This window comes from Taurulus bubalis (assembly GCF_910589615.1).
Source record: "Taurulus bubalis genome assembly, chromosome: 5".
Lineage (NCBI taxonomy): Eukaryota > Metazoa > Chordata > Actinopteri > Perciformes > Cottidae > Taurulus > Taurulus bubalis.
In genome coordinates, this window is record NC_136593.1 from 17,767,676 (window position 1) to 17,785,842 (window position 18,167).

Below are 18,167 nucleotides of genomic sequence, written 5' to 3' on the forward strand. Positions count from 1 at the left end.
CTGCAACTCTACCCTACGAAGTGTCCACCATCTCGAAATATATTTCCCTGCTCAACTTCAGTTTCCTTCCCCCCCCATCACTGACAGAAGACACTCCACATCCCCACCCCCCGCCTTCTCTAAACCCACTCTCAGGCACAAAGAGAGCAGAGTACACAGAACAAAGTGGTCTTCATCTACCACAGAAATGTGTACTTTAAGAGCTTCCCAACAGAGGCTGGCCTTCTTTAAACAACGCCAAGGACACCTGTGCTTCTCCACAGAGCTTAGACACAAAATCGGCGAGATAGATGGGGCCTCTGTGATCAACCAGAGCCACTTGAAGAGGGATTTCGGAGCACTTCAGTGTGTGATGGAGCGGGGGTAGTTGGCTGTGTGTTTCCCAACCAGTTCTGGCCAAAAGGACAGATAACAGTACCAAAACTTAAACCACACAAGGACGCGTTCCATCAAGCCCCAGCTCTGTTTAGCCAGGCCTGGTTAGCCTGGGAGAGGCCAAAACCAGAACAGAAGACTGGGCAGATTTGTGTTTTTTACTTAGACCCTGTTCAAGGGTCTCCTGTCCTCTTCAGCATCCGTGGTGAGTTATTTTGGGGACCAGGACCAAATTCCACACAAAAAAGATGAGAGGAAGGAGAAACTGAAAGCCAGTCAGTCCCCTGGAGGGGAAGAGGATTGTGGAAACACAGAAAAATATATAAAACGTGTCATAAGTGCACAAGGAAGGCCACAGACAGACAGACAGACAGACAGACAGACAGCTCCATGCCTGTCCATATATGTGAGCGTGTTCAGAGCCTGCTGGCCAGTGTTATCGGAGCATACATGAAAGCCTTTGCTGGGTGACACATTCGACACATGCCTTGGTGCTAACTAGGGGTGGGAATTTCATTAGGTATCACTTTCATTTACCCGACTGGTCTAAAAAAAAAAAGACAAAAAAAAGATCACTAGTGATTGAGCGACAAGGCAAGAGAGCTAAAGGAAAGTACCTTTATAAAGCACTAAGAGAGCACACACACAGTCTGCACCAGCCACAGCTCTCTGAGGTCTTCCTTTTCAAGCATGCAAAGCTTTTCTGAATGCAGTATTTTATTCTCTCTGTATTTCAAGATGCATGCAAGAGACCCATCAGCCAGAGCAGCAGGTCAGTCTTCTCAGAGGCCTCGTCACAGAAGGATCACAAGTAGAATGTCCTTCTCTTATTGATATTTTTGACAGGACAACAGAACAAAACAGACGCTACTGTACCTAAACTTAACATTCAAAAAGACATTTTCACCTTTGTTTTTTGTTGCCGAAAAACTCAGACAACGTCTTATCAGACAAAACAGGCAGAGGTACACAAACATGTATCCCCCTTAAACATAAGTAGACATTTCAGCTAAATCCTATATCTGAAGATTAATGGCTGCATGTCATTCTTGCGGCTTAACTCTTTAGGAAGGTGTGTGTGTGTGTGTTTTACGAGTGTGTTTGACAGAAAGAGCGCGACAGAGATCAGGTGTCCCACCAGTCAAACCCGTCAAAACAAGGTCAGTCCCTTCTTCCTGCTTCCTTTCTACCCTTCAGCCAGCAGATGGACACACCTACACACACACACAGATATTTATTGGTGTCTGAGGGGAGGAGGGGTCACACCACAGTGGCCCACCTGAATAAACAGTGGCAGAAATGGTTAAGGATGAGCCATGGAAGCTCTCTCTCTCTCTCTCTCTCTCTCTCTCTCTCTCTCTCTCCCTCTCTCTCTCTCCCTCTCTCTCCCTCTCCCTCTCTCCCTCTCTCCCTCTCCCTCTCTTCCCACAAATAGCAGAGGCACACATGGGACAGACAGTGGCTACAGTGAGCCCGAGTAAAGCGGGGAGGGAAAGAATGGGGGAGGAGAAAGGAGGGGGAGAATGAAGGGGTGAGGTGGGGTCAACAGCTGGTGACCTTTGATGGAAAAAACAGATCAGTCTCAAACGAGTGAGAGAGGTTGACCTCTCTCACTCGTTCTCCTTCCACCACTCAAACCGAATTCCCTTTCCTCTCCCCCCTCCCATAGTCAGAGCCCAGCTGCGTGTGAGAGACAGATAAAGCCCCGGCGCTCAGTGTGTTTGAAGTCCACACATACAATAGTGGTGTTTATAAAAACTGATTATCATATGGCCGGTGACATTCGTGATAAAGAGGAGCTGGGCTCGCTCTTGTTCCCTTTGATGTCCGGCGGCCTTATTCGCCTTGATTCCACTTAATTCCAAATCTCATTACCCTGCCCCATTGACCATCTGATTATCACAAGCCCGGCTCATTTTGACACTTCTTTTGATGTATGGAAAGTGCATCAGCGGTTTACACTGGCAAGCCCATTCCACCGGGTCCAGTGTCATCTTTTGGAGGGGGGGGGGGGTTTGGCCCTGTCCCTTGCGTTTGAAGCTGGCGGTCGGGACAAAAGGAGAATTATTTCAAAATCAGATCATCCAGCGGGCCGTATGATTTCTATCCCGAGCTGTTTTAAAGGGTCGCTTTGATGTTGAGCGGGCCGGCGATGAGCACAATGGGAAAGTTTGTGCTGCTCTGCTGTCACTTTGACACTGTGTTTTCAAAACTTTCTGTTGCTTGCTGTGGCATTCTGGGAGTCTGCGGGATGCCGATGGGCTCACCAAGTGCATTATGGGATGGTGGGAGAATGGCATATGGTCTTTAGTTCTACTTGATCGCGTGGCTTTTATTTTAAATCAAAAAAATGTATCTTGATTAGACGCATCTGTTGTAATCGGTTGTTGGACATCTGACCAAGTGATAGAGATCGGACGAAAGAAAAGTGTGAACACACTTTCAGGCTCATCTGTGCCTAATGAACTCCCCCGAGAGCGGCAGCGATAAAAAAGAACTGCCAGATATGTCAGTGAAAGGAAAGGAAGGGGATGAAAGCTCCAGCAAGCAGAGAAGAGACTAAAGGAAAGTCACCCCTCAACCAAGCAAAAGATTAAGAACGGCAAGAGAAAAGGAAGCAGAAAAAAAAACACTCCAGCCCACTCACCTATCTTCTATTAGTCCACACATTCCTGGGCTTTTTTTAATAGGACTGTACTTCTTTATAACTTTATACTGCACTCCCACAGGAGGAGGTCATCACGTCCTTGTAGGTGCAAACTTTCAAAAGATTCTGAATCAGATAACTGTACGGATAAGAATCCAGTCGGATGATTATCTTTTCCGATAGCTGCTGCAAGCCATGATGACCAAAGATTTGTTTCAATCACATCCACAATAAAAAAAACACCTGTAAAATGTCTTTCCATGAATCTGATTTTGTGTTTCTGCCGACAACATTTTTGATACATATTTTTGCGTAACCACTGGCACGCTGATTTATTCAGTCCAGCGTGTGGCATAGCAAGATAAAGGGCAGCGATTAAAACCTGAAACATAGGGATTTAAACCTAATTGAGCTGTTTTAGAACGAGAGATATCCTGGAAAGGTGCCTTTTCACCAGAGCAGATCAACAAAATTCACCTCGTGAGCAACTAGCGAACACCGAGACTTGGAGGCAGTCGGACAGTAGCAACCACATATCATGGTCTCTCAACATTTGAGAGTTTACTATTGGACGAAAGGCCAAAGACAGGTTCTCAGTGTGTGTGCGCGAGCCACTGTCTCACACAAACTTGTAGTCAGACGACATTCCAGACGATCTCAACCAATGGCACAGGAACACTGCGCCTCTGCCAGGGCACAAACACAGACGCGCTCACACTCCAGAGGGCTGGGTGGTTGGCCAGGGAGACCAGAGTGCGTTGGATTTACTTTTGGGAATAACCCTGCGCATGTGCTCACCTTTTGCTTCCCTTTATTTTTTGCCCTACTGCCTCCTCCACAACTTCTCCTTCACCCTTCCTCTTTCGACATGTGGTGATGTCACCCTGATCTGACACCCCTCCTCGATCCCTTCCTCCCTCCCTATTTTCTCATCCTTCCTCCCCTTCTCACTGTCACCCATTTTACTGTAAGCCATGTGACTGACAGCTGCAGCTGCAAGTGCTTCAGCGGGCCTTCACTTCAGCTGTGTGGCTTTGTAAAGATCCGACCCTCCCTCCAGCCTCCACTCCCATCAGGCCCACGGGTCTTCCCCTAGCAACAGACTTCCAGTCAGGCCAAAAAAAGACAGCCCAATCATTCGGAAGGTGGCTGACGCGGCACAGTTTGTGGAAGTAAAAGGTGAACTTGCTTCAGTCGGTTCTGTATCCAAAGCAAAAGTGAACAGGCGTCTGTTCTCAACTCTATAGATCCAGACTGGAAAGGAAAAAAACACATAACAATAACAATAGCTCTAAACGTACGGAAATAGACAGATGTCAGAGTTGCCTCATCAAACCTCAGATTCCCGACAGCTTACAGTAATCTTCGGGACCACATTAGTGCATCATGATCAATTCTGAGAAGCGGGCTGATGACACACGGGGAGAGAGGCGAAGGTGTGACTCCCACAGAGCTCGCCACCGAAAAGTCATATGACCCTGACCGATATTACAGGAAACCAGCAGCTGCCTACTTTACCAGCAAGGTGTGAGAGGATAGAGACACGGAGGGAAGCTAAGCTAACGGTTAGCACTAGACTAACTTGTTTCAGGGCTGAGTGAGATGCGAGAGTTTCCTTCTCACACACAAAGAGAAGAAAAAAAGTCCGCCCGAGAGATGATACAGGCGAACGCTGTCATGCTCACGTGCATGTGCGCGTGTGTGTGTGTGTGTGTTATCTTGTTACAGGAATTGCAGTAAGCTTTCATAAATCAGCTTCAGCCTTTTGATTCTTATCTTAGGCGTATTTTGGTGAAACCTCAGAGAGCCTTTCCTTGAACTGTGTTTTGTTTTCTCTGCGTTCTTGATAGACTAACGAGCTCACGTTTGTGACACACACACACACACACACACAAGTGCACACACGCCCTACCCAAATAGGGCAGTAAATCTCCAGTGAGATGCCAGTGCCGGCAGTCCCCACAGGCACAGTTTCACAACCGGGAACAACCGAGTTAGAGCTGCATGCGAGCCGACACCAGTCGGTTACTTGACCACGCGCTAAACGCTAAAGACGGAGCGCCATATTTACACCAGCAAAGCTTAAGTGTTGGGGGGGAGGGATTATTTAAATGTGATTGAGTCACATTTATCAGCAACTTCACATTAATGCATTACTTCGGAGATAAAGAGGCATATGCATCCTCCACAGAAGGAAAGGGAGACTATTTCAGGAGCATTTCAAAGAGGCCACTGACCTCCGAATACAGTCACGGGGAGCCAGGTCGTTCTGGTGCTGTGTTTAGCAGTAAATGGGAAGGGGGGGGGGGGCAGTACTCACAGGTAGAGGGAAACAATCTTGGAAGCAGCCTGGCCTAAATCTGGTATGGAGGTCAACTCATTGTGATCCAGCCGCCTGAAAGGAACAAACACAACACAGAAGAGTGGGTTAGAGAAGAAAGCTGTGCCTTGAAGGAAAAACAAAAACAATAATGATATGTTGTTAGGAGGACTTAACAGAGGCATTCTCACAAGTATGAGACACATTTCTAAAGTAAAAGAAAAGGAGAACAAAAATACAAATAAAACGTATTCTAAATCTCAAACTCCGACACTAAGACAGGAGCCTGCGTCGAGCTAAAGTTACGCCCAATGTTTGTGAGGTTGCACTTGCAATTTTTACACAAATTGAATTAACAAATGAATCGTTGTTAATTAAGTTGCTTAATATTTGAGATTCAACAGATTCAAAATATATATCCCTCTCATGCTCCATCACATTAAGGCTGAATTCAATGCAATCTGTGTAAAAACAAGGTTTGTCCTCCGCAGAGCAAGTAGCAAGTCATCCTTTAAAAAAAATTAAAATAACATGGGAGAAAAACAGATGTCGGGTAGAGTGTGACTGGCCGGCCTGCCAGCCAATGATATCACTAGTGTGTGTGTGTGTGTCACCAGTTAGCTTGTGTGTGTGTGTGTGTCTTGTGTACTATCGCTGAGTGACACAGAGCCAAGCCCTCTCCTCACCATATAAAATATTTACAAGGCCAGCGTTGGCCACAGTATCAGGTGGTGGAGAGGAGGCTTAATATAGAAAACCACCACTTTATTCTCAATTGGACTTAGTTCAAGGAAACACACAAGGATGCTACTAGGAAGTCGAGTGGCAATCATGCACGTTAGTCAGAATTAAGTCATTGATAAAAACACAGCACAGCTTTGCCGTCGATGGCCTCAGTGGAAATCGTGTGTGTTCTGTGGGCTGTACTTACAGCTCTCTCAAGTTGGGAAGGGTGTCAAACACTTCGACATTGATGGAGGTCAACTTGTTGTGGCCAAGGTTTCTGAAAAGGAGAAGAAGATGTCAATTAAAAAAGCAGTTCAAATCCTGATATACCAAATAGTGGACAGGGGAGGACCATTTAAAAAAAACATGAAACATTTAAGTTTCAGAAGCGCAACAATATTTTTCACAACCTTTATCATGTTTTTCATTCAGTACTTCAAATTCGGATCCTGATCAATAACAACAATAATTTCTCCCATTTGACAAACAGCCCCATAATAAGCCAGTACATCCATTCAGCCGGCCTTCAAGGAAGGTCCAGATCAATACTATCGATAGAGAGTGTCTGTCTCTCACTCTCTCTCTCTCTTTCTCTCTCTCCTGGCTCACTTTCCAAACATAACCCACAGGCCATTCATCTGCAGCAGTCAATTTGCACTTTAGACTAACAGTGTATTTAATAGCTGGCACTTGACTCGTACAGAGGTTTATTACGAAGTGGTTTGTCCGGCGATGTGCGATATAGCGTTACCACCGGTGGGGAGCGAGCGCAAAAGGAGGGGCTTACGTGTGCTCGCCTCCCACGCCGCACGAATCAAATTGACTTCACGCGTAAACAAGTGGCATCTCTGCCGCACACATCCCGCCGGGCTGGCATGCGGCCTGGCTGGCATGCGGCCTGCCCCCGTTGGCAGAGGGGAGGCTGCAGTGAGAGTGCCGTTTGTGGGGGAGATTTTTTGTTTGTTTTTTTGCGGTGGGGTTCGGCCAGACGAGACAAAGGGAGCCCACAGCTCCGAGCCGCCTGCGTCCCTCTGTCCAGACGTGAGAGACGGCCCAGGAATGTTTCACAGGCCTGCCGAGAGATGGCCGCTTGTTCCCAGACACTGGGGACACTTTTACCTGATGCAACACATTCCTCGGCCCTCTTGTCCCACCATGCTCTTAAAAAGTCTGCTGCAGAGGGTGTCTGTGTGTGTGTGTGTGTGTGTGTGTGTGTGTGTGTGTGTGTGTGTGTGTGTGGGGGGGGGGGGGGGGGGGGGGGGGGGGGGTAGGAGGGTGTCATTCTTCATTTTTAGAGAAAGTAGGGGTGGCCATTATGAGAGCTAATGTGAAGGGGAGGCTGGGACAACACAAGAGCAAAAGACTGTTATTTAAAAACCCACCATTCTCACTTGACAGATTTCCCTTTCTTGTCTCCTGAGCTTGACTGCAAATAATGACAGTCTCCCTCCCCAAATCTTTTCCTCTGCCCGTGTGTGTGTGTGTGTGTGTGTGTGTGTGTGTGTGTGTGTGTGTGTGTGTGTGTGTGTGTGTGTGTGTGTGTGTGTGTGTGTGTGTGTGTGTGTGTGTGTGTATATGTGACGAGATAATAGCAGAGCGCGTGTCTGCCCTCCGGGCCACAGGCCTGCGACTATCGTTCCCCCCCCCAAACAAGATGAAACCACGCCCACTTTCGTATGACGATAATAAGTGATATATAGCAAGTGGCAGGAAGTTTCCTCCATTCTTAGCTTATTTAAATGTAGTCAGTTCAAAGGCCTTTAGTAATGTCGACTTTCATAACTTACTGGCATAACAGCAACTGATGGGACATTATATAGTGTGTTCTGTACTAGAGCATTGTGTAGCTACTACCAGGGCTGGGCAGTGACCAAAATGTAAACTAAAAATAAGTTTATGTTCGTAAATCATCAATCAAAGAGCCATTTGACAGCTTGTGATTTATCCAATATGTGATTGATTGTAAATATCTTGACATTGTATTTATAAAAAGACAGATTGTCAGATTGTTATCTTTATCCCCCACCACAAACATTAAATGAGGATCATCCTTTTGTGGGAAAGACTGTTTACAGGAAAAGGGAGGTGTGCGTGTGTGATTATGTCATGATCATTTACTGTGGCGCCTCCCATCGCGGCCCAGAGCACTGAACTGCCGTCCCCAGCAGCAGGAGGCAATTGCCTCGATACGGTAAAGCCAAGTAAGAAAATAAATAAATCACACAGCCTTGCCGCCTCTACCTGGAGATACAGATCTATCAGTCTCCACACACACACACACACACACACACACACACACACACACACACACACACACACACACACACACACACACACACACACACACATAAAGATGAACCTATTTTTTTTTTTTTTTTTAAATAAGCATCACAAGCAAATAAAAATCCTTCCAGGGACTAATGACACGGTTAATGACACTGACTGTGCACATATCCACGGGCACAAAGCTCGGAGCCTAAAACAAACAAAAGGTCCAAACAGGACAAAGGGATGACTAAGAAGAAGAAGAAGAAGAAAAAAGTCCCGTCCAAGAGCCAAACATGCAGTGCTGGTGCTAAAGGCCACAGCAACAAACAAACCGGGTCCTTTGTGTGAGTGCACAGGCCTTACATGTGCCTCTGTCTGAGTCACCGCTGGTGTTTACACAACTGAGCCTTTTTCTCTCCCTCCTCTCATTCTCAGCCAGATTTATTCTCTTGCCTATCAGATAAGATAACTTTCACAGCATTTTAACACCTACTGTATGAAGCGATGGTGATAACGCTCTCCGTCCCCACTTCAATCCCCATCCTTGAAGGAGGAGGAGGTGATGGGGGCATTCCGATGCTAAGCGCGGTTAATGCTTTCCAGAAAATGACCTTACAATCATGCCGTTTCTGGAAGAAGCCTTGAAGCAATTAAAGTTTATTTTTTACTTTGAGAGACACCAGCAGAAGCAAAATACACGCAGAAAAACGTCGAAGCTTTTAAAGAACTAGGTGCGGGGAGAGCAAACCGGAGAAGGTTTACGTCATATAATTCAACCAGCCATAAAAATAAGGAAAGGATGTAAAGCAGAGATGGCAACGGTTGATGTGAATAACCACCTCAAACATCACAAAGCGGTTTGCCTTAATGCTTCAAACACAGCATTCCTATGTATGGTCCAACTTGTTTATACAAATGGGCAGGGACTGTTTGACATTAGTCAGCAGGATCTTAATCTAAAGATCTCTCTGCCAGGTACTTAACCAAAGTGTGAGACAATTCAAGGCCGCATGTTGAGCCAAAAACTTCCCCACTTAAATGCAAACGGTTCCGAGTGGCGCGCTCGCAGCCAGGTGAGAGCTGCCTCCGCTCATTCGAGTATGCATGGGTTCAAAAGACGATCAAATAGAATCACTCCAGTCAACACCAATATTTTACAAGTTGAACTTAAGTTGAATTCATCACTTCGTTAAAAAATAGAAGAAAAAAAAGAGATTTGAAGAAAGTTTATCAGTTAATGAAAAACTAACACCTAACTACAGAACACATGATTCACCTGGCCTCCGTTCAGCACAAAGTTCCTCTGAAGTCGTCACATTCAAGTTAAAACAGCTCGGTGTCACAAGACATTCACAAATATGAAGAAGAAGAAAAACAGGCCCTGTGTCGCATTTACCGTCTGCTCTAAACTGCTCTGGCCAACACGTCAACGGTGTTCTGGTCTGAACTGCCGGCCATCCATCAGTGAGCTCAGGTCACCATAACCTCGCTGCTGTCAGCTCGACTGGAGACGAGAGGCAAGAGGGCTGCTGGAAAGAGGGCCGGGCCAAACGCCTCCCGACACACATTATCAGCGATAATTACAAACCCTGGGAGACTGTTAAATAAATATCAGGAGGATGAAGCGGAAAAACACAAGGCTGCAACACAATAATACCCCCCAAAAAGACAAATGTAATGTAACAAGCGGAGACCTGTTGCCCCGAAGCAGTGTCACGGTTCAGTTCATTAATCAATACATTAACATTAACCAATAACTCATCCGTCAATAATTTTCAGACATGAGGTCACTCCCTTGCTTTCCTCCCTCATAAATAAATATATATAGCTTTGGATTTTTGGACTGCTTCTCCAACAAAAGATACGTATGACCACAGAAACTTTTAAAGGGCGTGTATCTTTTATTTAAAAACAACTTTTATAGGCTGGACATAAATAAGAGATCAGCTGATAATAAGCCAAACTGCTGGAAGGATATGTGAGCAATCTGAAGCATCAGCTTCAATCTGAGCCTCCCTGGAAGAGAAGTCTTCATCAGACGACTCGTAAAAAGACTCGCCTGACGAAGCAAACCGTCTCAGGAAGAAAAACGGAGCTCAGGAGACTGTCACAGCTGGACCGCATCACTGATCTGACATATAAAACTCATTAAAAGACTTTAAGAAATATCTGCGCTTGGGGTGTCGTGGGAGTCGAGGAAAGCTGGGAGTACAGGAGTGATGTCATGGCGTATGACACTATGCTTGTAAGTCAGCACACAGCCTGTGTGTGTGTGTGTGTGTGTGTGTGTGTGTGTGTGTGTGTGTGTGTGTGTGGGAGGGGGGGGAGGGGAGGGGGGTGGCAGCCCATACAGAGATATATCATCATTATCTTTCCCCATTTCTATCGCAAACAAATTCAGCGTGAACTTTGCTCGCCGAAAGTGTGAAGTGATGTCAGTGATGAACCTCCTATAGTCGAGCTGGGAGACAAAGACTCTTTAATGTGGTCGATTTCAGAGCATCATAAAACTAGTCAAATAATAACCTGAGTGTCTGAGGGCCACACACACACACACACACACACACACACACACACACACACACACACACACACACACACACACACACACACACACACACACACACACACACACACACACAGACACAGACACACCTCTTCCGATCATTAAGGGCCAGTTTATAGCCAGGCAACTGCAGTGAGAGTGTACACAAAGCCGACACCAGCTCCAAACCGACGTTCTACCCACTAACAGAGGAAGGAAACCGGTGGAACAATGCCGTCGCAGCTTTGACACGGTTAAAAACCTACGCCAACGGACAAGCTTTGCAATAATCATAATAATGATAAATGCGATGAGTACAACACCAGTAAGTGCAAGATCAGGGGAGAGTAGGGAGAACTTCGGTGCAAGATCAGAGACGTGTAGCGCTGATGGGAAAAAGCATAATTCATCATTTGCATTACAAGTGTCCCCCCCCCGCCCCAACTCAACAAAAGAGCTGCTCCAGCCTTTGAAATCAGCGAGGCTTGGAGCGTGACTCAGTTTGTGAAGTTTTCCGAGGCGGGAAGGTCGGGCCACATCTTGGGGCCATGTGCACCGCCATTCTTCGCGCTGCTGGTCTGGGGCACTCCAAAAAAAACAAAAAAAAGGGGGGGACTGGGGAAGGGGGTCTGCACTCGCCTGAGACACCGCATGAACCCATGGCCTGGACACTCCGGATTAGAAGCACAACAACCCTCGTGGTGCCAAACGGCATCCATGCCGGTGCACTCGCTGCTCCTGCATTTAACAACTGGATTCTAGCGCAAAAACAACAAGGTGATTAGTTCCAAAATGGCGCTAGATTACTTAATTACAAGTCAAAAGAAAACAAGTGTCCCCAATTAAATGAGAGAATAACATAAATACTGTTGCGTCTCTTCCGCAGGGCTTTTGTTTTAGTACTGTGCAGACAGCCGACCTTACGCTCGCAACTTCAAAGAGCAGAGAAAGACAGGACCATTAGTCTATTTTCCCCACTCATTGTTTATTATACTAGCACAGAGCACAATTCAGCGATAATTACACTCCAGCCAGTGGCGAAAAGCGTTTAGAAACAGTGGACTCCAAGTGCATGGGAATATGCGGGTGTCTAGACGGTGGAGCTCTGATGCTCATTTCCTTTCTGAAGCATCAGAAAGCGCAGAGGCTTCAAAAAAAATCTACAGCCCCAACTTAGCACTCAAGGCTCCACTCACTGCCTGTTTTCTGGGGAGAAGCTGCTTTGCTCCCTTCTCCGTCCAAGTCACGCTTTTTTTTTCTTCTCTCCAACATCTTCTCCAGATTTCAAAACTCTTACCAGATGTAGAGAATTCACAGATGATTCATCGATCAGACCTACTTTGTAGACACCGACGTCGGGGGGAAAGAGGGAAAGGTGGAGAGAAAAAAAAACTTGGCCCCCTAAAGTGTCTTTACAAAAGGACCATCTATTCTGCTGACTGGATTCCTGCAGAATGACTTGTGGCAGCAGCTGTTTGATTGTCATTATAGAGCGAGTGGGAGGCCATGAGCACACTTCCATATCTCCATGTTAATGTCGGACATTATCGGTTGCTATGAGTGTAAGGAATCAACCATAGCTGCTCCTTCCTAATTTGTTCACAGCTACAGATTTGCATGAATCGTCTCAAAATCGGTTAAAAGAGGATGGTTTACAATATGAAATAGAAACTCTCTGCACTTTTACCATCCAGCATAACACCAAACAGCCTGATAAGAGAGGAAAAAGGGAAGAGCAGCGGATAATAAAAAATAAAAATATCGCTGCCAACGATAATATCATCTTAAACCCTTCTGAGCGCTTCGAGTTTGACTTTAAGATATCCACATGTGGATGCAAGAGTCACAAGGGTAAGGAAACTATGACAATAAACAAAGTTGGTATACTCCCACTACCATAAGATTACGAGGCTGCATAGCAAGAAATGCTCGAGAAACCACAAGGGGCTCAGCCCTGCAGTCTCTGAAATGTCCACCTGTTTAAGCAAAAGCATTTCTGCAGTTAAGTGTCCTATCAGTCCTGCTATCAAGTTCAAGCATACTTTCAGTAGATATGGCCATAATAGGTGAAACAAAGTAAAACACTACTTCAAATAAATGGAGTGCATACAAGCAGACAGTTTTGCAATGTTTCATGTCCTCTGGATTCCCTGGGTGTGTTACAACATGTGTGACAGTGGTTGAGGTTTCTGACCACTGACAAGACTTTCACCAACTAGTGGAACCAGCCAGAGGCGGCCGCGGCAGCAGCAGCAGACCGTGACATTGACTAAACACTTCCATGTAGTGGGTGGAAAATGTCCACCCACCTCCCCACACAGCGCCCCGAGCCAGGTGATCTGCGGGCCCCACCCTCTGCGGACCAGTTCCACAAGCAGCCAGACAAGAGCCCGCCCAGCCCCTGTCAGGAAACCACCAACACAAACCCGTATCCTGAGGGCAGAAGTCAAAAACCCAACTGTTGGGGGTGGTGTTTACCAATAAGGCTGGGCTGTGAACTTTAAGGCTACGGCTTTGGGGTTGGAGTTGCGGGAGAACGTCTGGAGTACACCGAGCATTATGGCCAGCACATTGGGAAACCACTTGGGGAAATGCTGGGTTACAATCGGGATCGTTCAGGATCAGGCTTTTTCTTGCTTTTCACCAAGGTTACTGCAAGCCTGAGAGGCAAGGACTCGGCTTTAAAGGAATAAAAAGGAAGACTAAATTGTGCAAGACCATGAAAAATGTGCAGCTTTCTGGAACTATGAAAATACAAAAAAGGTTTTTACAACCTTGCATGAGACAAAAACAAACGTAAAAGACGTTGGCAAACAAGACACCATGTACCTGCTTTATCTCTCTCCAACCACGGCAATCTCAGCCAGCAAAATTAGGCATGTTCGTGATTTTATTTACTCGCAAAATCCCATTACTTCGGTGGCACTGTGGGCAAAAATGATTTTTATGCACATTACCCCTGGCTGCAAATAAGATAAGGCACCACTCCTGAGAGGGAATATGTGACTGTGTGAGAGCAAACTTGCTTTGAATGTTATTAGGCTATTCATCAATCAGAAACAATGGACAGACACCCGAGACTGGTGGTCAGTTGGTTAAATATTAGAAAGGCTGAGGATGTGTTTGACAACCAAGTTTATGACAGCAGAGGCTTTAAAGACGCTTTAAAAAAAAAAGTGTGGCCAACCACGGGGATTCATGGGACGTGACAATAAAATAATTGATATAGCAATGTACTAGTTTCATTAAGTGAACTATTGTTTGTGTGTTTTATACCTAGTCAATCACACGACCCCTCAATCCCTCACCATGTCTCCTTGTTAGCTCTGCCAGGCTGCACCAACATGTTTGTTTCCTTGATTCCTCATCAAGGGCACTTTCTCACAGGGGACTATTTAAACCAGGGTCCTGAAGGGAGATTATTTTGACAAGTGGAAGGAGTCATGGCCTTTGTCTTCACCTACAGCCACGAGACTTCTGGGACTGCTACTGGTGGATAAACTGCCAGCACCAAGCCTCTGGCCAGCCCCATGATGCATATTCATCAAGGGTCCCAGAATTACTCCTACGAAGTGCTCTGAAAGTGACTAAAACAGTGAGGAGGTGCAGAATGAGGGTCCAACGCCAACTTATTTAAAATGAATCATAATGCACTATAGTTCTAAAGCTGTGCATTTAACACATTCAAGGGAGTAAAAAAAAAAATGTTTCCACCCCCTTGTAAACTGCTGTGTAAATGGAGCTCCTGAGGTGCTACTGCTGCGTTCATTACTGTAATCCCAATTTAAGAGCCTAGAGAAAGATAATTGCAGAAAATACATGACAGCTCAATCCATCTTCACCCACACAGAAGGGTGGGACAGCTCCATTAGTTTTAAGCCACTGGAAGTCTATCAACAACAAAAGCAGAACAGAGAGCACATGTATAATTGTACAACTGGGGTGGGGGTGGTGGGGGGGATTCTGCAGCCAAGTGTTCAAGCTCCTTGTTTAAGTCGGATCCTACAGGTGTATCAGGTTATTAAGATGTTCTTGTAAAACTTACGTCCACACTATGTAGAAGAGAGAAAGAGGAAAACTGGCCTATTGACACCCACCAATACTGTCCTCCCTCCCACCACCACCACTACTGCTGCTGATCCCTCCCTCCCTAGGGTAAACATAGTTAGTCGATTCCACACTGATTTCACTTGGCTTAGATGCTTGAAGGTAGCGATGGACAAACGCACTGTGCTTTAACACCAAGGCACTGTGCAAACTGTCTGGGTCAGCTTCTATTGACAAGACAAACCCATTGTTGTTGCACTGTGCTTATAACTGGCTGCATTGTCACTTTCAACAGCACGACAGTTTTCCCTTTCGTTTGAGAATAACGCACACCCACAGGCAGCGCATGCACACACACACACACGCACACACTCTTGCACACCAGCGGCAGAACTTCAGACACACACAAAAAACTTTCAATCCACGACACAAAAAGTAATTTCATCCACTCAAGTGGACAGGACTTGGCGTATGGTACCTTTATAATGGGATCAAACTGGGCCACATGTGAAATTGTCCATACTTGTCTCTTTGGGTTTGCAGTAATCGTCTGCTAATCTGGCTCACTTACAGACCCCGAGGGAACAGAGCTGGTTCCCTTTGAGTCACCCGCCAACATAATGTGACTATCTCAAAGTGGTGTGGAAATATGCAACCTAGGTGTTTTAAGAAGATAATCCAAAGCCATAAAGCCATTCCCTTTGAAAACAACAAGATTGCAGGTTCTTAAATCTCGGCCGATAAGGTTTGGCCGAGATAACCGGAGTAGACTTGGAGTGAGATGGGGGCCTCACGAAGGACAGCGTCTTTAAGGAAACCAAAAGGTCCAGAGCAGCTGTCTCAGATGGGACATTTGTCCCACGGTCGTTGTCCTTTGTCCGCAAGGACAGGAGGAGCAGTGTGCGTCTGCGTACTTGCCCGATAAACAGCATCGGCACTTGAACTTGGCCGAGTGGTGCTTCAGGGCAGCGAGGCTACCCGGGCACACAAGTGCTGTTATTCATGTTTTTAGAGGACTTTTTTAAAAGTTGCATTCCCTACTTCCCAGGGGAAGATAAACTGCCTAACACAGGAACCTGGGACCCAGAGAAGTCTCTGGGTCTTTGGTCTTTAACCCCACGTTCCCAGAAACACACACACACACACACACACACACACACACACACACACACACACACACACACACACACACACGCTAAAGATTCTATAACAAGATGCCCCATTGTCACTGAGGAGTCACAATTACCACAGTGGTAACCGAGGTGAGAGACAAAATGTTGGTTGGGAGAACAGAGTCCAGTTGTCCAGAAATAAATGGTGTCATTGAGCTTGATAGGTGCTGAAGTCTCCAAAACATTGGAGGATGTTCCATAAAAAAAAAAATTCTAAATTGGGTCATTTCCTAAATGATTAGTTTCAGCAGTTGTCAGTTTCAGTGATTGTCAGTCTTATTCAAGCGGAATTTACCAGAAATGTAATTTGTGAAGTACGGCTAGAAACACAGAAATAGGAATCATGGCAACAGTATTACTCGTCATGATACTGACTGTGTAAAGCAGAGGCTTATTTGTTATGACATATCTAGGTTCATTTGTTTACTCGCCCCAAGGAAGGCGCTTGTTCTCGACAGCATTTCCAGATAAATACAAATAAAACGTACACAAACTAATGTCGCCTACAAACTAGGAAAGAATATATGGACTGCAGAACATAGGGAGTCATAGCTTGTAATATGTAAGTTAATACAATGTAAAAAATAAATAAATAAAAAAGGTAAAGCAACTTAACAAAAGAATATACTAAGAATGTGTTAAATGGGCCACAACAAATGTGTGTTCAGGGTCCATGTACGTCTGGCACATTAGAAAGAGTTTTCGACCAAACGGGTAATTATATTTATTGTATTGTGTTGTTATTACGTTGTTATCCATTTGCCCTGGAACAAGCCCCCCTAACAAAATAATAATAAATGGTGTCCACTTTATGTGTGTGCGCACGTCCCTGTTCTGTTCATTACACCTGTGAGCACCGGGCCTCTTCTTCTTCTTCTGGGACCTCCGGGGGACTTACTTATGTGTGTGTGTGTGTGTGTGTGTGTGTGTGTGTGTGTGTGTGTGTGTGTGTGTGTGTGTGTGTGTGTGTGTGTGTGTGTTTTAAATTAGTTAAAAGAAACATGAGGAGAAGTTTAATTTGACTTACTGAAACTTACTCGTTTTAGAAAAAGTGACTGTGGGCGAAGAGGGGCATAAACATGACAGCTACTCCTGCAGTAGAAAGACACATGTGTTGTGCAACTCAAAATCAGAACCACTCAAATCTTCTCGGAGGGATTCCTCAAGAGAAAACTGCCCCAGGAAAGAAGGGTCCCCCACTGCTTACTACCTATTTATTCGCGCCCCTCCTGCAGATAAGTGTATCCGCTTTACTTTTCTTTCCTAGCGGGGTCACCCCGTTATGGGCCGGTCAATAAATAGGCGACGGGGTCACAACTGCTGCGCGCTTTACTTACAAGGAAGCGGTCCGGACGGGCAGGTCCAGAGGCGTAGCCGTCAGCTCCAGGCCGCTACAGTCCACCGAGTCCCCGCTGCAGGTACAGTTCTGGGCACACGGCACCCCGGAACTCAATCCAGAGCTGGCGAACAGTTCGGCCGTCAAAATGAAATAAAAAACACAAGGAAAAACATATCCAAGTCGTCCAAGGGACGCCGCCATTTTGTATCCAGATTTAATAGCGCGGCCGCTGAGCTCTCTCTCTCTCTCTCTCTCTCTCTCTCTCTCTCTCTCCTCGCACCCACACGCCGGGATATTAACGTCTCTTCGGAGGGACGGAAGGCCCCCGGGAGCACGTTAATTAAGTCTTGTTGTGGACGAGAGAGGCTAGCAGCGACAGCTGCGGTGCAGTGAAGCGTTTCCCATCCCAGTAACAGTCATTGAGGACAGTCCCCCCAGTGCAACTTTCTCCTCCGGTGTCCGACGCGGGCTTAAAACAAATATGTTCAAAAATCAAAAGGTGATCCACAGACCAGCCAGCTAAAAAAAAACTAGACTACAGCGAACTTTAAGACACTTTTAAGTTGAAGCAGGGTGGCCATGCGCCGCTTAAACAACTACTTTCTCTGTCGGATAACTGCTTTTGGTGACATGGTGGGGAACACACAATGTTAAAAGGACGGCGCGCGCCCGGACGGTAACTGTTGCTCCGTCGCAGAGCGGTTCGCCCGCTGACTTCTGGCGGCGCT

The 18,167-nt window shown here is 46.1% G+C and overlaps 1 protein-coding gene across 1 annotated transcript in view; it reads right to left on the reverse strand.

Annotated features, from left to right (window-relative positions):
- Nucleotides 1-17,640, reverse strand: part of lrig1 (leucine-rich repeats and immunoglobulin-like domains 1) — a gene marked incomplete at its 5' end in the record, with an annotated part of 33,255 nt that extends 15,615 nt beyond the window's left edge. The window contains 3 exons of the mRNA XM_079218586.1: nucleotides 5,343-5,417; nucleotides 6,274-6,345; nucleotides 17,438-17,640. Coding sequence (XP_079074712.1) covers nucleotides 5,343-5,417; nucleotides 6,274-6,345; nucleotides 17,438-17,640 — 350 coding nt within the window. The remainder of the gene's footprint in view (nucleotides 1-5,342; nucleotides 5,418-6,273; nucleotides 6,346-17,437) is intronic.
- Nucleotides 17,641-18,167: the final 527 nt, after the last annotated feature.